Here is a 24,092-nt window from a genome sequence, read left to right on the forward strand (position 1 = left end):
TATGTGTGTGTGTATTTCTTTTTTTTTTTTGAGACGGAGTCTCACTTGCTCTGTCGCCCAGGCTGGAGTGCAGTGGCGCGATCACGGCTCACTGCAAGCTCCACCTCCCGGGTTCACGCCATTCTCCTGCCTCAGCCTCCAGAGTAGCTGGGACTACAGGCGCCCACCACTGCGCCCAGCTAAGTTTTTGTATTTTTAGTAGAGACGGGGTTTCACCGTGGTCTCGATCTCCTGACCTTGTGATCCGCCCGCCTCGGCCTCCCAAAGTGCTGGGATTACAGGCGTGAACCACCGCGCCTGGCCTATATATGTATTTCAATTAGTGGGTAAAACCCCAACTTATAGTAAGCCTCTTTCTTCAAAGAAAAAGCCTACTACCAAAGTTTTGTTGTTTTTTAATTATTAAAGGGATGTTTGGGGGCATTTTCCCTCCCCCATAAGCTCCTTGAGAACAGAAGCTATGAATTGTTCATCTCTGCATCCTTGGCATTCAGCATACAGGAAACAGTAAATACTTACTGTGGGAATGAATAAACAAACATTAACTGAACACAATTATCTACTTGGAAAATATCAGTAGGTTCTACAAAGTAATCACAGAGTAACGAATTTAGGATAAAGCGCTGGACACAGAGGAACTCTGCTTATTTCCTGCAAGATGGGCGAGACATGACAGTGTTAAATACTGATAAAAAAAAAAAGAGTCTGTAATAAATGAAGAGGCTGAGGATAGAGGTGAGAGATGAATGAACGAGCAGGGAGACAGGGAGGGATTCAGACACAGGAAGAACAGCCCTTCCTGTGTGGCCAGAGCCAAGGCGTCATCCAGGGACAGGTGTGATGCTTATTCAAGTCAGGGGTGGGTGGGTGACGAAGGGGCCCAGATACTGAGGGAATTCCTGCCCAGCAGCTTCCATTTTCAAAGTGAAGCACGTATGGTGCATCTAGACTTCAGACTCAAATAACTGTGGCCTTCATTTTCTTATTTCTTTATCAAAGTAACAAATGCTTATTGCACAATGTAAAAGAGAAAAGATTGCCTCCAATCTCACCCATCAAAATAACCGCTGTCAATTTCTAATGACACAGCCTTCCCGTTTCTTTTCTGAATATACACACTGACGTGTATTTATATTTATAAAACTGATCTATATTATACACGTTGGCTTTTAACCTGATTCTTTTTCACTTGTAAAACACACGTATCCACACACATTGACAGTTCTGTTTTGTTTTCTTTGTTGTTCTTTGAGACAGAGTCTCTGTCACCCAGGCTGGAGTGCAGTAGTGCAATCTCAGCTCACCATAGCCTCTGCCCTGGGATTCACGTGATTCTCGTGCCTCAGCCTCCCAAGTAGCTGGGATTGCAGGCATGCACCACCACACTTGGATGACTTTTGTATTTTTAGTAGAGATGGGGTTTCACCATGTTGCCCAGGCTGGTCTCAAACTCCTGACCTCAGGTGATCTACCCACCTCAGCCTCCCAAAGTGCTGGAATTAAAGGTGTGAGTCACTATGCCTGGCTGGTTCTGCATTCTTAACAAGTGTATCATATTCTGTTGCACAAATGAACCATGAATTGTTTATCTTCTATTAATGATTCAAGTTGTTTCAAGTTCTCAGTAACTACAGATACAAATTTCTGTAATCAATTATTTCCTTTGTATAAATTATTGAAAGCAGTCTTTCTAATATAAAGGTTGTGAAAAATGTTAAGCCTCTTTAAATGCCAAACTGCACTAAAGAAGATTCATTCTACCACCACTAGCACGTTCACCAAGGGAGTTTCCAACACCAGCTCTAGTCTTCAATTCTACCAAAGTGATAGGTAAACAGTCAAACAACTTTTTTTCTAAATGGCCAGACAAGTATGTTAGGCCAGAATCCATAAGGTTTCTGTTGTAACTACTCAACTCTGCCCTTGTAGTTTAAAACCAAGAGACAATAATAATTATATGAATGGGTGTGACTGTGTTCTCATAAATTATTTCCAAAAACAGGTGGTGGGCCCATGAAACGCAGTTTGCTGATCCCTGACTGAGACCACTGTTTCACACTCAACAGAAGACAGAGACAAGTCTCAATCGTTCAGAACCAAATTTATGTGAATTTATGTAGATAATCTAGCTAAAGCCAGTCATAACTAAAAAGTGAAAAGAATGTTTTGTTTTTCATGTGCCATGCTCTAAACAGGTTCTGAGAACCAGCACTACCACTGTCATGCGCCTAGATTACCGAGGTGACAACTTTGAAATAAAGAGGGTTAAACCGACGTGTGCTTACCGCTACGCTTATTTAAAACAAAAACAAAACCAACTCTCCGAAGTTCCTGGTTATGAGACTGTCTGGTCTGCTGATGACATTGTACAATTGAAAAAGTAATGACGCAGAACAGTAACAAATGCATAAGAACAGAAGGCCAAATCCGGAGCAGATGGGAAAGAGACGTGTTGCACCGTAGTTTGAGCTTAGAGCAATGTCAGACACTCGGGCAGAGGAAAAAAGAAAGTGCTGAAGGAAGGCTACCTAAAGCTTTCTAACAAGCTGCCAGCATCATGCCAATGAAACCCAGAAATGCCTGCCAGGGCACGGTGGGGCTACCAGGGGTATGTGCCTGCCACGGGCCTCTGTGTCTACCTCCACTGGCCAGTGGGGATGTGCAGCAGAGGTCTGGGGCTCTCACTACAGACCCTAAACAGACCTCACATCTCTTCTCTGTCAGGGGACTCTTGGGTCAATGCCCTCGTGCCATCCACTGGGTACCTCTTCATTAATCCTCATTAGAAAAGCGACAAAATAAATCCTGACTGATCTTTACTGCCTCTCCTTCACAATGATTGACGCCGCGGAAAGGAAAGAGAGCTGACAGGTGCCTTGGGGCGTGCACTGCCATGGCCATAAACTGAAACATTCACCAGAGACCACCTGACTATGAAAAAAATCTTTGCTGCCCTATTTGTCTGGATCTGGCTCAACTTCATTCCCCTTCTTCTACTTGCAGGCATCTGTCCTATCTTTGAAGCCTCCCTGGTTCCGAAGATGTTCATCTACAGGTGGGTGACATGTTATTTCTCTTATTATTCCTGTTCTCAAGACAATCCAGTCTTCAAAAAGGGACTACTGGCAGGAATACACAGAATATTTTCTTCTAGTAGTTAAACAATCTTTTGGCCCTTTTAATCACAAAGCAATTGGAACAGAAAAAGGTCACTGTGAAAGATTTTTTCCCCATTTAATAGCTAGTATTTTATAAAAGAACAAATATGGCTGGGTGCAGTGGCTCACGCCTGTAATCCCAGCACTTTGGGAGGCTGAGGCAGGTGGATCACAAGGTCAGGAGTTTGAAACCAGCCTGACCAACATAGTGAAACCCCATTTCGGCAGGGCGCGGTGGCTCACATCTGTAATCCCAGCACTTTGGGAGGCCGAGGCAGGCGGATCACGAGGTCAGGAGATGGAGACCACCCTGGCTAACATGGTGAAACCCCGTCTCTACTAAAACTATAAAAAAATTAGCTGGGCGTGGTAGCAAGTGCCTGTAGTCCCAACTACTCGGGAGGCTGAGGCAGGAGAATGGCGTGAACCCAGGAGGCGGAGCTTGCAGTGAGTAGAGATCACGCCACTGCACCCAGCCTGGGCAACAGAGCGAGACTCCATCTCAAAATAAATAAACAAATAAATAAATAATAATAATAAGAAATCCCATCTCTACTAAAGACACAAAAAAAATCAGCCAGGAGTGGTAGCATGCGCCTGTAATCCCAGTTACTCGGGAGGCTGAGGCAGGAGAATCGCTTGAACCCAGAGTGGGAGGCTGCAGTGAGCTGAGATCGTGCCACTGCCCTCCAGACTGGGCGACAAAGCGAGACTCCATCTCGGTGGGGGGGGGGGGGGGAAGGACAAATATTGCTACATAATAAAAATTACCGCTTGAAGACTTACACAGACTCTTTCTAGTATTTATTTCCACAAATCAAAAGACAAAAGAAACTAATCATTCCTTTTAAATTGCTGTTTTTATCAGATCAATAAAAAAATGAGTTAACAACATTAGAAAGTAAACAAGCAAACACAAGTGTCAAAACAGCTAACAGACCTAATGATGACAGGTCACTTTCTCCACAGTCCTAGCCCCAGATCATATAGAGACTTTCCAACTGCCTGAATGACCACTTTAATAAGGTCCCACCAATACGTATAATCAACCATCATATCCGAAGGTGTAACAGAAAAAGGGCGGTGCACAAGTGACCCCTTGGAGTGTCCCAGGAAGGTGCTGTGTACCCAGGAGAGAGCCCAAGCTGCCGGGCGGCCATGGAGATGCTCCTCTGTGCTCCATGTCGGTGTTGATTGTGGTGCTGCAATGGCTGGTTTTGAGGACACATGAAGAAAGGGTATGAGAGTGGAGCCCGCCCGTCTTCCTCCCTGAACCACCCTTCCAACTACATATTAATGTGGACTTGCTGGATTTGGCGGACTGGACGGAAATTTCCCCTGTGCTGGTCTCACCCCAGGCCCCAGCTCTCCTCCTGCCAAGCAGTAAGAGTGTGTTCTCACTCACAACTCAGGGTGGCTGCGGAAAGCCCGCACCCCGAGGCTTGGGCACGAGGGCTAAAGTGCTCTGCAAAAAGTCCTGCAGTCCCTCTGGGTCTCAAGTTTTCCCAACTTAAAACTAAAGCGAGCGAGCATCTCCTACCTCTCAGTTACCTTCTGGTGCTGTCTATCTTACAAGTCCTTACTCGTTCAACCATGCCCGGGAATGGCCTCTTATTTCCTTTGATGTCCCCACCTGTGGCTAAATCATTTTCTAGTTGTTTTGGGTTTCAAGGTAATGTCAACTTACAGACGGAATCATGTCCTAAATTCTTAAAATCTGAAAATCTGGTTTGCCAACTGGATTAAGGAACACATTTTCCTAAAGAAATCACAAATGACAGTTGCATTCTAGGCCAAGTCCGTAACAGCCTCACCAGGCACTGCAGTAGAATCACAACACTGGACCAATGCAACAGAGACAAAGCACCCTTTCTCAGCACTGATTCAATGAAGTCACCTAATATCAGCGCAAATCTGGGTTCTTCAAGGCATGAGAGATACGAAACTCCTCCCTGCCCCGCCACCCCAAGGGATCTCTGTCTATGCTCTGCCTGCCACGGATTCCAGGGACAGGGAGGGAACCCTGGGTCCCAAGAAGGGACTTCAGGTTGAGAGAGGACAAGGGAGAAGGTTCAGGAAGGCACTGGCCTGGGTCTGCAAGAAGCCAAGGCTTTTCCATCAGTAAGCTTCCAGATATGGGAGCACCACAGTGAGACAGCAGAACCCAATCTCCAAGCCAAAAGGAAGAGAGGGGCGAGGAGCTAGACTCACTGCGGCCATGGGCACTGGAAGCCGAGCTGGAAGGAAAGTGCTTGCCTGTGACAGTGAGGGAGCTTTAGTCTCTGCCTGTGGGAATGTTTCTAATCCGAAGTATTTTTGGCCGGGAAGTCCTGGTATATTCTCCCAAAGCACACAGACACAGGCACCAAGCCTCCTATTTTTCCTGTCTCAGCAACAGCACCAGCCCAGTGTCAAGGGAGCCTCTACCTTGTGGGCCCCTTAGAGATAAACAGGAAAAGCCGGGGAGGAAACATCTTCCTTGGCCTCTAGAATAACAGCGGCCCTGCAGGCAATGAACTACCGATGTCTGAACGATCTGTAAACATCTCAGTCACTGTGGTGTTCTGAAGCACCATGTTCTAACCCGTCATTGCCTGCATGCCTTGCAGGGTACTGACTTTTCAGAGACGAGTACCATATGTGCTGTACTTCACGCGCAAAGATACAGCTTGGTATCCACGGCTCAAGTGCTGTAAATGATTTTTTCTAACACATGTTTAATGAGCCTGCACTGAACCACTCCCCTTCAGCCAGCAATTCTGGCCAAAGGCTTGCAACTGCCGTGCAGCAAGGTAGAAGGTGCAAATCTACAGTAATAAAAAGTGGTGAGAATAAGTAGCTACAGCCAGTCCTGAGCCAAACTGAGGTCTGAAGCAGCCTCAGCAACCCAGCAGGTCATGGGAGACTGAATGCCTTGCATTTCGATTAATTCCTTCCACGGTTTTTGCTGAGCTCTGACTCTAACTTGCCAGGCTCTCCATGCCCTTGAGGAGATTATAATCTGTTGAACAACGGCAGAAAAAAAGGTATGGTGGAGGCAGCCACAGGTGCGCGGAAGGGTGCACAGCGGACAGAGTGGGGATGGAGAGACCTGCTGGCCACAACTAGCTCACAGGCAGGCAATGCGGCAAGGAAAGGCATGTCCAGGCAAAAGGAACAGAAAGTAACAAAGACAAGGAAGAATGTGGCATGCGTCAGGAAACTGCAAGCAGCTCTGCATTGCTGGAACAAGCATCGGGAGGGGCCTGGGGGAGGAGGGGTGGAAAAGGAGGCAGGGTAAGACCATGGAGGGCTCCAAGGCCGCCTATGACAGTCACACTTCCAAGAGATGTTCTGGCAGCTGTGTAGGGTCTATCAGGGAAAGCTTTGTTATCTGACAATGGGTTCTGTTGGGGACTCTCCACTGGGACCACCAGTCCCTAAATCCTAGCAGACTTTCATAAAGAAGCCCACTGACCTGATTACTGGACTCAACACCTTTGCCTTACTATTACTTTGTGTTAATAATCTCATTGCACATCCTTCAATGTGGGGTTTTTATACTTAATATCCAATGGGATGTACATTAATATACTCTCATGCAGTGTCATGAGAAAAGGTGCACACCATAACAATAAAAAGGGTTAATAAAGCCACAGCTTTTTCCTCAGACCACATAACGGGACATACATAAATACACATTTATAGCCCTTCAACCTTGTTTATAGCAACCCCGGGTGAGTTTACAGAAAAATGCCTCCGACAGACAGACATCTGATCGGGCACCAACACGTCACACTACAGAGCACATCTTCATAAGAACCTGAAGAAAAGAAAAAGAAAAACACCTCTTCTGGCTAGATACAAGATGTGGACTAATATTTTACAGTCTTATTTGTGTCACATTTTCAAAACAATGTGTTAGTCTGTCTTGAAAGGATTTATTTTTCTGTCCCTAATGGAAAAATAATCAGTAAATTTTAGAAATGGAAACTGGTCACTCATCATTTCATTTTCTTTCAATTGAAGAGGGCAAACCTTATGGTTCCTTCCTTGTATCTTTCAGTTTGTTTCAGTTCAAGTGAAAATTGCCTGGTACTGGGGCAAGCTTGGGGCTTTCCAGATTCTTGTTCATGATCCAAAAATAAACAAAAATAACAGGTTTGCTAAAACACATAATAGTTATAAAATATAATTTAGAAACAAATTATAAACACCAAGGCAAGTAATTTTAAGATAAACATTTTAAATTAAAGATAATAACCAAAGTAAACATTCATGGTTTTTCTAGCTATTCTTAAAAATATGTAACACCTAAACTGAAATTATTCTCCAATCTCATCTTCCTGTTAGGCAGCTTTTATAAACTCTCCAGCATTAAGAGCAAAATCCCCTAAATAGCTTATCTCTCAGCTTAATCCCTTTACAGCAGAACTTCTCAAGGAGAAGAGAGAGGGTAGGAGAGTAGGAGGGAACGTATGTGAGTGTGAAGGTAACACAATTATCTAGAGAAATTTAAAAATAGACTTCACTCCTACCCAGGTCCTACCCACTTCTCCACATCACAAACCCCCACAACCAGACTCAAAAAAAAACCTGATTCTAATTGTGCTCTCTCCCTTGAGAGCCTCTGCTTTAAGATAACTCCTGGAGTCAAGAAGGGGCCTCTCTCGGGTGCATTTCTCCAGATTTTCCAGACTCTGCAGGAAGAGGCTCTGTCCCTCATGAGGCTTAGGCCCTGCTACAATCCATGCAGCCCCCAGATATATCCCAGGCAACTGCTAAATTCAAGCCACTCTAAAACATTTCATAATTCTGCAGGAAGATTTGCCCAATTAATTAGCAACACCATGGTGCTGTTAACAGCAACTGCAAGTAATTCCAGTAAAGCATCAGACTCCAGCTAAGGAATGTAAAACCACGACACTCAGTCTTCCAGAACTACACACATATGTCCAGTCAACTATGGCATAACCAACTTTAACCAAGATTGAACACCTAAATGAAAATGACTACATCAAAAGCAGAAATAAAAACTGGATGGAAGGTCATATTTGCTAACTGTCCCACATCTACACTGAAAGATTCAAGGAGACTAAAATTAAGCAGCTTTTGAAATGTCAGCTTTCATGCTGTGCAAACTGCGGAGTCTGGGCTAGAAATCTGCTTCTGCCAGGCTGCAGAACCCCAGGGTAAGTTACTCAACCTTTCTCAGGCTTCATTTCCTCACCTGAAAGCGAGATTCGTAACTGTCTCCCTTCAGGAGCCTGCTGCAATGAGATACTAAGTAGGGTAATCCCTCAGACAGGGTTAGCCCCAGCATCCTCAACACCCCACCTTCCAATTTAGCCACGAGCTACCAAAATCACCAGTAGTTCAATATGTATTTTAATATGCTCTGAACCAAATATTTTCAACATTCTTTTCATAACACATTTACAGCCTTACATTAAAAAAAGTTTTTATTGGCCGGGCGCGGTGGCTCAAGCCTGTAATCCCAGCACTTTGGGAGGCCGAGGTGGGCGGATCACGAGGTCAGGAGATCGAGACCATCCTGGCTAACACGGTGAAACCCCCGTCTCTACTAAAAAATACAAAAAACTAGCCGGGCGAGGTGGCGGGCGCCTGTAGTCCCAGCTACTCCGGAGGCTGAGGCAGGAGAATGGTGTAAACCCGGGAGGTGGAGCTTGCAGTGAGCTGAGATCTGGCCACTGCACTCCAGCCTGGGCGGCAGAGCGAGACTCTGTCTCAAAAAAAAAAAAAAAAAAAGTTTTTATTAAATCGAGTGAAGGACTTTAGAAAACTACATATAGTAAACCATATTAACAAAATATCAAATAAATAAAATATAAATTGTAATAAAAAAAATTCGTACTAAAAAGAATTATAGATTTATATAGTATAAAAAATATATATAAGATATATATAATTATACATAAGAAAAATATTTAGAATATAATAAAAGTATAGGCCAGGTGTGATGGCTCATAACTGTAATCCTGGCACTTCGGGAGGCTGAGGCTGGAGGATCACTTGAGGCCAGGAGTTTGAGACCAGCCTGGGCAACAAAGACGGACAACTCCCTCTGCCCCCAACTCCCTACAAAAAAATGAAAATCAATAAAAATTAGCCGGGCACAGTGGTGGTCACCTGTAGTCCCTGCTACTCAGGAGGCTGAGGTTGGCAGACTGCTCATGACCCAGGGTGTGAGGTTGCAATGAGGTATGATCACGCCACTGCATTCCAGCCTGGGTGACAGAGCGAGACTCTGTCTCAAAAAAAAAAACAAAAAAGGCCGGGCGCGGTGGCTCAAGCGTGTAATCCCAGCACTTTGGGAGGCCGAGACGGGCGGATCACGAGGTTAGGAGATCGAGACCATCCTGGCTAACATGGTGAAACCCCGTCTCTACTAAAAAATACAAAAAAAAAAAAAAAACTAGCCGGGCGAGGTGGCGGGCGCCTGTAGTCCCAGCTACTCGGGAGGCTGAGGCAGGAGAATGGCATAAACCCGGGAGGCAGAGCTTGCGGTGAGTTGAGATCCGGCCACTGCACTCCAGCCTGGGCGACAGAGCGAGACTCCGTCTCAAAAAAAAAAAATTATATATATACACACACACACACACACACACACACACACACACACACACAATATCAATTCCAGTGGCCAAAACTGATGCAAAATAAGTTTCCTAAAGCCAGCAGTGATGTACATTTCTAGCATGAATATACAAACTCTAACATGTGCCTTTTCATCACATGTGACACAAATGCAGAATCAAGTGAGAAGCCATCATTCTCTAACAGTTAACCAGAGAGAAGAGAACATGCAACTGATTTAAAGATACTTCTCTAAAACCTTGAGAGATCACAAATAAGTTCTAAGCCAAAAAAGATAGGAGAAACTTTTTTTAAATTTTACCTGTTGCTAGGGTAACAGGATTTTGGCATGAAGTCAAAGTCAACATAGCTAAAAGATGACTTTTAGAAGGATAAAAATCTATTCTCTCTCTACATTTGGATTAAATCAGAGACTTTGTAGTAAGGCGTGCCTAATGACAACAGGATGAACTCTAACAGAAAGAACGAAAATGAAACCATCTGGCCGGGCGCGGTGGCTCAAGCCTGTAATCCCAGCACTTTGGGAGGCCGAGACGGGCGGATCACGAGGTCAGGAGATCGAGACCATCCTGGCTAACACGGTGAAACCCCGTCTCTACTAAAAATACAAAAAATTAGCCGGGCGAGGTGGCCGGCGCCTGTGGTCCCAGCTACTCGGGAGGCTGAGGCAGGAGAATGGTGTGAACCCGGGAGGCGGAGGTTGCAGTGAGCTGAGATCCGGCCACTGCACCCCAGCCTGGGCGACAGAGCAAGACTCCGTCTCAAAAAAAAAAAAAAAAAAAAAAAAAAGAAAATGAAACCATCTGGCAATGAACTATGCAAACTAGATAGTATTTCAGTATTTTTATCCCCTTAACTCATGGCCATCACCACAGTACAGCAGGAAGACAGAAACAACATGCAGATTAATGTTTTCTTTATTTCACAAAGTTCTCTAAAGAAGTTTCAGGGAGATTAAGGGGGGAAACTATGCCCTACCACACATTTCATACGCACGGCTCGGTTCCAGGTTGTGTGGGTGAGCACTTCTAAAAATTTTTCTTTTTTTTTTTTTGGAGACAGGGTCTCACTCTGTTGCCCACACTGGAGTGCAGTGACAGAACTACGGCTCACTGCGGCCTCAAGCCCTGGGCTCTAGCAATCCCCCTGCCTCAGCCTCTGAAAGTGTTAGGATTACAGACGTGAACCACTGCACCCGGCCAGGTGGGCACTTAAAAAATTTATATACATATATACACATACACACACACATACTTTTCTTTTAAACACTGTGCAAGTGAGAGTCTCTGCGAAGCTCCACAGTGAATCTGACTAAGCATGGTGGTCCCAAACTGGGAAATCCAAGCTGATTGCCTTGCAATTCTTTTCAAAGGTAACAACAGCACGCCTGCCTCGGTGGCCTGCTCATCTCTCCACACTCTGATCCTTTCATTCTCCCACTTTCCTTCACTGCCACTGCTGTCTTTCACCTACATCTCTGAGTGAACTGAAAGTGAATTTCAGAATGGAAAAGGCTACATAATAGCAAGTATTCCAAATCACCAAATCACATTAAGACATCCTAAAATCATTTATAATCAGGCTTTAAATTATATCGAACAGACTTATGGCCCAGCTATTCCTCTACTTACTAATGCTGTCATCTCTAACGTCCAGAGAGTTGTGTCCCCTGCCTTCACCTCCAAGAGTGAACATTGGGTGGAGTCTTTAAACCAAGAGTGAACGTTGGGTGGAGTCTTTAAACAAATACACTTGAGATCAACCTTCCCCAAAACATAAACTCAGCAAAGGTGTGTCGGTGCTACAGCAGCCACACAGTTAGGGCCGCAGCAATGAGCGTCAGCAGCAAAGACAGGTGCGCGGCAGATCCCAGGTGCTGTAAGTGCTCCCGGCCCTGTCGCAACCCCGGAATCACCTGGAAGCTTTAAGAATGCCAGGGCCAGGATCCCATCCCTGGTGATGCCAATTAGCTGGTCTAGGGAGCACAAGTGTGCTGGGCCGTAGGCTCTCCAGGTGATTCTCGTGTGCAGCCACCGAGTCAGGCTCACTGCTCCCCCTGGAGCCTTCCTGCGGACAAGGACTTCTTCCCAGAAGTTCTGTTTTGATCCACAAATTAGATTAACTGTAAAACCAAATGCTTTCTACAGAGACTTGGTTAGTCCATGGAATGACTTTTAGACTGTGACTGGTTTAAAATATCCACCTCACACCAGCAATGGCTACTACATGGATTACCACTGGTAGTTTCCTTTCATTCCAGTGTCCGAGGAGAAAGGTCACATTGGCCCTAGAATCCATTTTTTTTTCTTTAGAAGTAGTCTCGCTCTGCCATTCAGGATGGAGTGCAGTGGCGCAATCTCGGCTCACTGCAACCTATACCTCCTGAGTTCAAACAATTCTCCTGCCTCAGCCTCCCGAGTAGCTGGGACTACACAGATGCCTGCCATCATGAGGTGGGGTTTCACCATATTGGCCATTTTGGTCTCGAACTCCTGACCTTAAATGATACACCCACCTCAGCCTCCCAAAAGTGCTAGGATTACAGGCGTGAACCACCATGCCCAGCCAACCCTAGAATCCATTCTATTCCATTCTTTTACAAGTGAGCATTTGGCCACTACCTTAATACTTCCAGCAACAGGTAGGCAGACATTTCACTCACGCATGGCCCCAGCTGGTCTGGAATTATCACATGCTGGTCCTCACACAGAGGACATCTATCTGAAGACAGCTATCAAAGCTCCCTTTCACCCCAACTTCTCTCTTCCTCCTGCCACTGTTTCTAGACTGTCAGCATTCTGCTTACCCTCCTCTGCTAGTTGTCAACATCCATCTTAAATTGGTGCAATGGAACCATTCCCACCGTTTAGATTCACTGTGGCCACCTTACTGCAGGTGGCAAATAGTATTTGTCATTCCCTCCCCTTTGCGGTACACGGGGGAATATATTTGGGGCTGCTCACACAGTTCATTCTGGCCAGTGACATGTGTTGTGCATCACATCCAGAATGACCAGCGTGTAAAGACTAGGCATGACTCTCCAGTCTGTTTTTCAGTAAACCTATGTTGAGACAATGGGGCTGAAAGAAACAGCCTTGATCACTGAGTTACCGGTGGAAGGGATGACTGCCCCGGAGAAATGCAAACTCTGCATAGCAAACTCTGTATGTGCAAGAAATGAACTTTTATTGGATAAATCAATGGACTTTGGGGGACTGTACTGCCACACAGACTAAGCCGGTAGTTCGCAAAGTATGGTCCCAAGATGAGCAGCATCAGCACCAGCTGGGGCTTGTTAGAAATGCAAATGACCAGGTTCCATCCCAGACCTGCTGAATCAGAAGCTGTGGGGTGGAGGCCAGCAACTAGCTGAACAAGCCCTCCAGTTAATTCTGATGCACACTCCAATTTGGGGAACCGCTAGCTAGATTATGGTGCCAAGTCAAAGGAAGGGTGTTAGCTTTCCTTGGTATGAATGCTACCTCAGCAGCCACAAAAAAGGATGGGTTGTAGCAAGATAGTCAAATAAAGACAGAATCCTTTTTCATAGAACTTAGCTAAGCCATATCTATCTCACATAATATCTATCTACTTTTATTTTTTGTTGTTAAGTGAAAAGCTCTGCATTTAAGATCTGCCTTGTAAAATCCCTCCTAGCTTCTCTTCCTATAATCAAGTCATTGATAGAAAGACTGAGGAAAATCTGATCCAAGATGGAAGCTTTCTCTCCAACAAGGCAGTGAGCCATGAGCCAGCTATCCATGCAGTATTTCATCCAGGCCCTCCTGCACTACACTGTACAGTATCAAAACAGACAGAATCTGTCAACAGTTTTGCTGAAACCCAGTTTCTGTCCAGAGGGTTATTCCACCTACCAACTGGTCCCTCTGTAAAGAAAAGGAGATTTATCTGCAATCACATGTTTTTAGTCTTCGCCTAGTTCTTTTCCCCAGTGCTCAGGCAGGAACCAGCTACTTCACCATCTGTTCTCTGAAATGGCTGTGTTCAGTAAGTTCAGACAGACTTTATCTGAAATCTTCAGAATCTATGCAACCTTCTCCTTTCACACAAGCAGGATATCTGGCCACAGCTCATTCTCCACGACATGCATATATTTGCAATCTTCTTTCACCCCATGTAAAGATGGAAAAGTGGCCAGTGCAATGGCTCACACCTGTAATCCTAACACTTTGGGAGGCCAAGATGAGAGGATCACTTGAGCTCAGGAGTTCAAGACCAGCCTGGGCATCAGAAGACTTCACCTCTACAAAAAAAATTTTTCAAATCAGCCAAGCAGGCCGGGCACAATGGCTCACGCCAGCACTTTGGGAGGCCAAGGCAGGTGGATCGCCTGAGGTCAGGGGTTTGAAACAAGTCTGGTCAACCAACATGGCAAAACCCCATCACTACCAAAAATACAAAAGGCCAAGTGGAGTGGCTCATGCCTGTAATCCCAGCACTTTTGGGAGGCAGGTGGATCACGAGGTCAGGAGTTCAATAACAGGCTGGCCAACATGGTGAAACCCCGTTTCTACTAAAAATACAAAAATTAGCTGGGCATGGCAGTGTGTGCCTGTAATCCCAGCTACTGGGATGCTGAGGCAGGAGAATGAGGCTTGAACCCAGGAGGTAGAGGTTGCAGTGAGCTGAGATCGTGCCATTGCACTCCAGCCCGGGCAACAAGAGCGAAACTCCGTCTCAAAAAAAAAAAAAAAATTAAAAAAACAAATTAGCCAAGCACAGTGGTGCCATGCCTGTGGTCCCAGCTACCTGGGAAGCTGAGGCAGGAGGATTACTTGAGCCAGGGAGGTCGAGGCTGTAGTGAACCATGACCATACCACTGTACTCCAGCTTGGGCAATAGAGACCCTGTCGAGAGAGAGAGAGAGACATACAAACATATAAGACAGACAGACAGATACAGATGGAAAAGCAAACTTATTATATTGGCTAAGCCATTTCTTAGAGGCTTGCTGTCATTCTGGGACATCAATTCACCCTTAATCACATTGATTCCATTTTCTTTTGTTCTTTTTTCTTTTTGAGGTGCAGTTTCGTTCTTGTTGCCCAGGCTGGAGTGCAGTGGCACAATCTCGGCTCACTGCAACCTCTGCCTCCTGGGTTCAAGCGATTCTTCTGCCTCAGCCACCTGAGTAGCTGGGATTACAGGCACCCACCACTATGCCCAGCTAATTTTTGTATTTTTAGTAGAGAGGGGGTTTCACCGTGTTGGGCAGGATGGTCTCGATCTCCTGACCTCGTGATCTGCCTGCCTCAGCCCCCCAAAGTGCTGGGATTACAGGCGTGAGCCACTGCACCTGGCCCTGATTCCATTTTCATTGGAGAAAGCAAAGCAGGAATTAAACACCTTTGCCTTCTCTTGGCCAAATATAAACATAACTTTCCTGAAAACAATGACCTATGCCTGTCCTCTTTCTTCACATTCTACAAAATGTCTCTATTAAATATACCTTCCAATATTTGAATATATTTTACAAGCTTTGGTGCATTCTAATTTTAACTCAAAGCATCTGATAAAAATCCATTAATAGCCAAATACATCACTACACTACATCATACTAAATAACTGAGGAGCCACTTTGAAGGTTATTACTTTCTTCTACCTACCATTTCCCCAATTATAGTTTCCCATGCTAAGTGATGATCAAAATACAGACATAGAACCTCTTTAAAATATGTTTGCTATCACTCTCGAGAAAAAGATCCAGGCTCCCAGAAGAAATGGTTGACTGCAGGGCTAGGGCAGGGAAAATAAAAGATGAACCAGGAACATACTATGACACCAGAAAGTCCTCAGAAAGGATGCTTGTCCAGAAGACACAGGGGCCAACCGAAAACAATTCCCAATGGCCACATGTAGAACCATTTAATCAAAAATAATAATAAAAATAATGATGATGATGATAGCAATGGACTCCAACCCATTGGATAAAATAAACATTCATAAATGCATACAGCTGTAAATATAAAACTGAGCTCATCTTTGCAGTGGAGTTCCAACTAATAAATGCAGAAGAAGTGATGGAAGTAGAAAGTCAACATTAAGTACTGTTGCAGGTAAGAATAAAGAATGGATGTTCAGATTAGTGAGTGAAAAAATGATGAGAAACAGCTTCTATGCATAGTGTCAAAGCATCTTCCCACAAGATTAATTACAAAGGGGAAGCAGGAAGTTACAAGGGGGATTTCTGTGGTTAGAAAGCTAGTTAGGTACCTGAACCTAGACTGGAACTTGTGTGTATCTGTGACTAACACAAAGCCCCTTCCCATATGTGCAAGTAACAATCCAAAGAGAACTGCTTCAATCAGTGACCCCAGAGATACTCTGCAAGGCACAATGCCGTAAACCATAGAAGACTGTAATAATAAAATGGATATACAACTTGCCCTCAAAGACTTCACTATTTACAAGGACAGCTAAAATCTGGCCATAACAAAACAGTAATAGCAACTTTAGAAAGCGCAATAAAAATTAGACAATACATAAGCATTTGAGAAAAAACTTCAAAAAGAGAAATTGATCAGTTTTTTACTGCTTTCTGTATATATAATTTCTGTTAACAAGAACTTCTTAAAATGCTGCTGCTTTAACTATTCTTCTTTTTTAAATAGCTAAAGTAGTAATTCAGCAAATTGTAGGTTTTAAGATTATGCCTTTAATATCTGAATAATATGCACTGAATATCTGTCAATTTTTTAAAAAGTATTTGACTTGATATTAGATTACAACAAATAACTGGAAACAAGTTTAAAAACCACTGGAAGTGGATACTGACAATTCTTTTTTTTTTTTTTTTTGAGACGGGGTCTCGCTCTGTCACCCAGGCTGGAGTGCAGTGGCTGGATCTCAGCTCACTGCAAGCTCCGCCTCCTGGGTTCCTGCCATTCTTCTGCCTCAGCCTCCTCAGTAGCTGGGACTACAGGCGCCCGCCACCATGCCCGGCTAAATTTTTGTATTTTTAGTAGAGACGGTGTTTCACCATGGTCTCGATCTCCTGACCTTGTGGTCCGCCCGCCTCGGCCTTCCAAAGTGCTGGGATTACAGGTGTGAGCCACCACGCCCGGCCCCCCCCCTTTTTTTTTTTTTTTTGACACACAGTCTCGCTCTGTTGCCCAGGCTGGAATGCAGTGGCACAATCTCGGCTCACTGCAACCTCTGCCTCCTGGGTTTAAGCAATTCTCGTGTTTCAGCCTCCTAAGTAGCTGGGATTACAAGGCGCCCACCACCATGCCTGGCTCATTTTTGTATTTTTAGTAGAGATGGGTTTTCGTCATGTTGGCCAGGCTGGTCTCGAACTCCTGACCTCAAGTGATCGCCTGCCTGCATTGGCTTCCCAAAGTGCTGGGATTACAGGCGTGAGCCACCATGCCCGGCCAGTTCTGAATCTTAAAGACAAAGCTACTGAATATCTTTACTTAATAAGTGGAACTGTATACAAAATATTTTTAGTAAAGTTCTGGATGGGAACTGAGAAGGGGAAGAAAGGTCAAAAACAATTACTGAAACCAAAACAGCCATTTAAAATGAGTAGCAGTGAATTATAATATTTTGACATAAATTTTTAACTTACGCCAGTTAAATTTACTCCTAACCTGAAATATTTACTCCAAACCTTATCAAAATAATAATCATACTAGAAGCAATAACACTAAAGTAATGACTGTACTGTGGTTGGCAGAATGCATTTAGATTATTCCTCAAGTTATTATATTTTATATATATGTATTTTAGGTCATAATTATGATACTAAAATCAAGTATACATTCAAAGTTCACTGGTTCAGAACACTGACATATTTATCATAATGCATAATAATATTTCATTGGGTAATCCAATACATTTGGATCTTTCCAATAACTTCTGGGCTGGTGGAAGTAAAAATGTATTCTCTCCTGAGACCTTTAGCTGAATACAATTTTTGATCCCTTATATGTGTATAGCGTATTTCATATTGATATCACATCTTAAGCCCATAAGGATTAGAGAATATTTATCACCTCATACATAGTTCTCTAGGTACTTAAACACAGGACACTGGAAGATCACTAAACACGTAACCATTGTAAAGAAGAGAAGGTTAAGTCTAAGAGGAGTTAGATGTCTTCCAAATTAGAACTCATTCTTGGTCTATTAATTCAAGAAATACTTTTCAACTAAAATGGAGACACAGATGTGGGTGCTATCTGTATATATACTGTACACGAGTAGCAAAGTTATAAGAGTGGTTGAATTTTCCCAAGAGAAGGTTCAATGTTTCTAGGACAGAAACCTGATGGGTGTTCCAGTAATGGAGAGAGAACCCAGGAGAGAGTGGTATTCCCAATAAGGGTAGAAAATGCTTTTAGAAAGAACTTCTAATCATGTGAAATACTGCTGTGAGGTGAGTGGAGGTAAAGACAGGAACACGTCCAACAGACTTAACAACAAAGGGGTCACCAGAGAACGGGGTTCAGTGATAAGGTGGCAAGCCCAGGGTAAATGGGAAGGAAAGATAAAGACAGCAAGGTGCTCGCCTGGTTGTCTGAAGGAAGACAGAGAAAAGACAGCACAGGGGCTTTGAAGTCTGGGTGACTTGAGTATCCTAGGAAAGGAGAAATGAACGGAGATAGGTAAAAGATGCTTGTAGAGGGGTGTTTGGAAGTGGGTGCTCCAGTAGGATTTGGCGTGGTGGAACTCTCGCATTCAACACCACCCATTTCACTAGCTTACGAAGACGCTCCTCCCCTCTCCTTGCCCACTCATCTCCTTCATTCTCTCAGGAGGCTGAGGGAACAGGATGGAAACTACAATATAATCTGATGTGCCTTATTCCAAAGGCAGGGCCTCAACTCCTTCAAAGCTAATCCTAAAATCCTACTAAGCCAAACATTTCCATTCCGATGAACATCTCCATCAAAACCAAGGGCACAAGCATGCACACACATGTAATTCAGAGTGGGATCTCTGCGCAGGTCCAGAGCAAAGGCTTTCAATCAGTGTTACATTTCATCCCACCAACTGTTTTGAAATCATCTCCTCCTCTTATATCCTAGATCTAATCATTATCTCATATGTAAGATAAAGATAGTTTTTTTTAAAAAGGAAAAGAGTTCTGAAATGTTACAAGATAGTTACAGAAATCTCATGAAATGAAAGGACTGGACTACCGGATGATGACGAAGGCCAGCTCCTGTTTGACTCTTATGCAGTCTGGTAGGGGTGCCAAGTGAAGACTCCCTAGAACCACCACATCAGACTCTGACAGCACCCCTGGCAGTGTATTTATACTGTAGATTATAAAAGTATTGCTTCTTAAAAACTACCCAGTATTTACAATGAACACTGTACAATGCTAGCAGGAAAGCCTAAGACTAAGATGATTAAATAAGCAACATGCCACTAAAGCCAAATATATTCTGTTAGTAACTACTTTTTATATCAAGACATACTGTAGTGAGACCAAATATAATAAAAACATCTTTTTGCTATTTGTGAATATTATGATCCAGCCATGTTCACAGGCCATTTGGATAATCACAAAGTAAAACATGTCAACTTCATGAGTAGCTCAAACAAGTAGTACAAATAAATGAGATTATAGAACAGTTCTTAGCACATTTAATAGAACAAACTTCTCAAGGATGTAGTGTATACTAATTACAAAACAATTCCTATGTACTCTCTAAAGGGTCACTATGCATGACTATTTTGTTCTATTGGCTTAAGTTAAAGCAGTAAGATGACTTTCTTTAAAAATGTCATGTATCTGAACCCATTAATCAATCTCAGTATTAGGACTACAAATGAGACAAGCTGGTATTATGTTCCTCATGATGAAATACAAAAAGAATACAGATCTGTGACATATTCTTTTGTTGTTTTTTGGTTTTGAGACAGGGTCTTGCTCTATCGCCCAGGCTAGATAGAGTGCAGTGGCATGATCATGGTTCACTGCACCCTGGAACTCCTGGGCTCAAGTAATCCTGCCTCCCAATGTGCTGGGATTATAGGCATGAGCCACCATGCCCAGCTGACATAGGCTTACCTAAAAAATTCAAATCTAATCAAAATTCCAGGAATATGAGATGAAGAGGAACAAGTTAAACGGTGTCAAAAAGTAGCAAAGTCTGGCTGGGTACAGTGGCTCATGCCTGTAATCCCAGCACTTTGGGAGGCCAAAGTGGGTGAACTGCCTGAAGCCAGGAGTTCAAGACCAGCCTGGCCAACATGGTGAAATCCCATCTTTACTAAAAATATTAAAAAATTAGCTGAACGTGGTGGTGCACATCTGTAATCCCAGCTACTTGGGAGGCTGAGGCACAAGAATTGCTTGAACCCAGGAGGCCTCTAGAGGTTGCAGTGAGCCGAGATCATGCCACTGCATTTCAGCCTGGATGATAAAGTGAGACACTTTCTCAAAAAAAAAAAAAAAAAAAAAAGTAGCAAATTCCATGTTGGTTCCTAGTGTCAACAAGTTAGAAAAAAAAAGTAGCAATTACCCAAATCTAGTAAAGTGAGGGACAACCTATATATAGGATAAACAATCCAATTTTTCTAACAAATCAACCGTACATTAAAAAATAAAATGGAAGGAAGACTACGTAAAAAAAAGAATGACACAACAACCAAATGTGATACGTGGACTTTTTGGATCCTGACCATAACAAACCAACTTTGAGACAATCAGGAAATGTCAATACAGCCTAATATTGTATTTAATACAGTATTAGATAATATTGAAAAATAATTTTGCTAATGTTATTAGGTCTAGTCGTAAGTATGTTTTAAATTTCTTATCAGTTGGAGACATATACTATTTAAAAGAGAAAGGATATACATATGTGACTCGGATTTCTCAGCGATTCTGAGTTACAGACCTTCTACTGGAAGCAAAAGGGTGTGGTTCCTCTTCCCACTACCAAACTCAAGGAAGAATCATGTAAGTTACACAAATGCTGCGGGCAGAGTTCAGCATTCCCACTGTCTTTCTCTGCTCCTTTCTTCCTTAGCTGGTACAGGGATAGAGGTAAATTCAAATGCCTTTAACCTTGGTTTACTGTATTTCTCTTTCCTAAGCTATAAACATGAATGTGGTAGGTAACTTACCACATTCACGCACACCAGTCTGGAGGAGTGCATGTGAAGGCAATGACTAGGAAAACTAAAGACTGAAGGATTTGGAAAGGTTCATTTTACAGATAAAGAATTGAGGCACAGAGACACCAAGTGATTTTTAAGGTCACACCACTAATTACTGATAGAGCCAAGCCAAGAGCCCACATCTTGGAAGCTTGCCAGTCCAGTGCCCTCTCTTGCACTCACCCGGAGCAGCTTTCATTCTTTACTGACCTTCCCATGCTCCTTCCTCACGTGGGCTATGTACACATCTCTCTGCATGAACAGGCGGTCACACTCCCAACACGTCCACCCAGGACTGGCCACTTTCTTGGTTTCCATGGATTTTTTCACAGGAGATGGAGATTTCTTTTCCAATTTCTCTTTCCCATTCATGGATTTGGTGTCCTCTTTGTTCTGATTTGCTGAATTTTGAGTTGTAGGCTTAATGCTCAAAGGCAAGTTTATACCCAAGTTTGGAGGCCCTTCAATACTTTTCAATGTTCCATGCATAGACTACATTATAAAAAGAAAAGAAATATCTATCACAAATCACAACACTAAAAGAAAGCACAAGTATGCTATCTTAACATGTAGTACACATTTCAATACCATTTTATATTCATTCAGAAGTATTTCTTAATATATAAAGAAAAAAACCTAAGCTAAATATACACTTCAAAAGAGATAAAAGTCTGTTACAAGTTACGTATTTCTCTTTCCAAACGCTTTTTAAAGGCCTATATATTTATACCATTTTAAAATTCTTTAAAGAAAGACTTCTGTATTGAACACAAATTAATCCTGGTACTTTATCCTCCTGTAACATCCCAGAGTGAGGCCTCTCTACAACTAACCATTTCGGAACAACCCTCTCCTTTCTCATCAGCCTGGAAATGTTTAAATAGGCTAATACATTATTAGGAATTCAACTACAACAAACTGACTTGAGCAAACATCTAAGGTCAACACGTTAGTAAATAGCAAGCCTTTTTCTTTTCACGCCTTTCACATTCTTGGAATACTTGTAACAATATGGGTTTTTGCTGGGTTTTGTCAGTAATTTTCATCTCCTTACACCTATCCCGACCCATCCTTTCTTACTGATGGCAGCCAGGCTTGAGAACTACACACATTAGATACTCACGTCTTTTTAAACTGCTTAGCTATCTATTTTCATCAACATAATAGCCACAACAGCCATGTTCAACTTAAACTCACTGGATTTCAAATTTGAAAAGGGTAAAATTAGTGCAATTTGATTCTAAAGACCAGCTTACTTTGGTTTTTGTTTTGTATTCTAAAAGCATGGAATAAAAACAGAGGGATGGAGTGTATGCAGTGGCTCACACCTATAATTCCAACACTTTGGGAGGCCAAGGCAGGAGGATCACTTGAGACCTGGAGTTTGAGACCGGTCTGGGCAACATAGAGAGACCCCATCTCTACAAAAAGATTAAGAAATAGCCGGGCATGGTGGTGCATGCCTGAAGTTCCAGTTACTCAGAAGGCTGAGGTAAGAGGACTGCTTGAGCCCAGGAGTTCAAGGTTACAGTGAGCTATAATCACGCCACTGCACTCTAGCCTGGGCAATAGAGCAAGACCCTGTCTCAAAAACTAAAAACAAAAACAAAAAAAGAGGGTGGAGGAGAGCAAAAAATAAAATCTTTGCCTCTGTATACAATATACAATTTATCTTTGAATAGGGTCGTCTCTTCTTACTAGCAGTCAGGCTTGCAGTCAAACCATGAATTCCTGAACCTACAGAAAGACAACATGAAAAATCTTTCCTAAGAGGCTTTCCACACATCCGAGTTTCCCTGGGTCATAGAAACTGACGCTGAAAGACCTCAGCTCCACATTCCTTCATGGATGTTTAAGCCAGCCATTCCTTCAGGACACTCTCCATCACACTTTTTCAAGGTAAGGTTCTTCTCTAAACAGTGCCAAGAACTAGCTAACCTTCTTCAATACCATTTACCCCCAGAGAGAAAGAGGGCTTCTATCATCTTCTCATTGGCTGAAGTCTCAAGGTCTACCCAAACAGGCAACAGCGCATAAAGGAGGGGCTGAGGCGGGCCGGGCGCAGTGGCTCACGCCTGTAATCCCAGTACTTTGGGAGGCTGAGGCGGGTGGATCACGAGGTTAGGAGATCGAGACCATCCTGGCTAACACGGTGAAACCCCGTCTCTACTAAAAATACAAAAAATTAACAGGGCGTGGTGGCGGGCGCCTGTGGTCCCCGCTACTTGGGAGGCTGTGGCAGGAGAATGGCGTGAACCCGGGAGGCGGAGCTTGCAGTGAGCCGAGATCACGCCACTGCACTCCAGCCTGGGCGACAGAGTGAGACTCCGTCTCCAAAAAAAACAAAAACAAAAACAAAGAGGCGCCGGGCTGAGGTGGATGGATGTCTAACCATGTTCTTTGCAAAGAGAAAATCTGGAGCAAGACATGATTTCTTGATAGCCAAAAACTATGCCTTGCTTCACGCCCACCATGCAGGGTAGACGGTTTCTGTGTTTGATTGCTCTTTTTCAAAAAAGAAGCAAAGTTTTTCCATTTTTGACATTTAAAACCTAAAGAAAAGAAAACCTAAATCCCTCTAGCAACTTTTTGTAAGTTTCTAGGCAAATGCATTTTTACTAACTGATAAGCTGAAGAAAGGATAAAGTATTAAAGTATTCTTCTGTAAGATAACCTTAAAGTGCTATAGAAATTACAGAAAAGAAGCAACAAGTTACATTGTAAGTAAAATTAAGACTGTTAAGGCCAGGTGCAGTGGCTAAGGCCTGTATATCCCAGTACTTCAGAAGGCCAAGGCAGGAACATCACTTGAGCCCAGGAGTTTGAGACCAGCCTGGGCAACATAGTGAAACCCTGTCTCTACAAAAAATACAAAATACAAAAACTGACCAGGCGTGGTGGCACATGCCTGTAGTCCCAGCCATTTGGGAGGCTGAGGATGGAGGATCACCTGAGCCCAGGATGTGGAGGCTGCCTTGAGCCCTGATCATGCCACTGCACTCCAACCTGGGCAACAGAGTGAGACCTTACCTAAAAACAAAACAAAACAAAAAGAGTCTGAAAAGCAAATACCTGGGAATGGTGGCTCGCACCTATAATTTTGATGCTCTGGAAGGTCAGGTGGGAAAACCACTTGAAACCAGATGGTCAGCCTGGGCAACATGGCAAGACCTGCCTCATTCATTCATTCATTCATTC

General features: G+C 43.5%; 1 protein-coding gene across 8 annotated transcripts in view; it reads right to left on the reverse strand.

Moving 5' to 3' along the window:
- The window catches only part of ZNF532 (zinc finger protein 532), a 129,260-nt gene that overhangs the window by 13,712 nt on the left and 91,456 nt on the right, over positions 1 to 24,092 (reverse strand). For all 8 annotated transcript variants that reach the window (XM_023218336.3, XM_023218329.2, XM_023218332.2 and 5 more), the window contains one exon: positions 21,105 to 21,386. In XM_023218336.3, the coding sequence (XP_023074104.1) occupies positions 21,105 to 21,386 (282 nt within the window). The remainder of the gene's footprint in view (positions 1 to 21,104; positions 21,387 to 24,092) is intronic.

The sequence above is a fragment of the Piliocolobus tephrosceles genome, chromosome 18 (assembly GCF_002776525.5).
Source record: "Piliocolobus tephrosceles isolate RC106 chromosome 18, ASM277652v3, whole genome shotgun sequence".
In the NCBI taxonomy this organism is placed as follows: Eukaryota; Metazoa; Chordata; class Mammalia; order Primates; family Cercopithecidae; genus Piliocolobus; species Piliocolobus tephrosceles.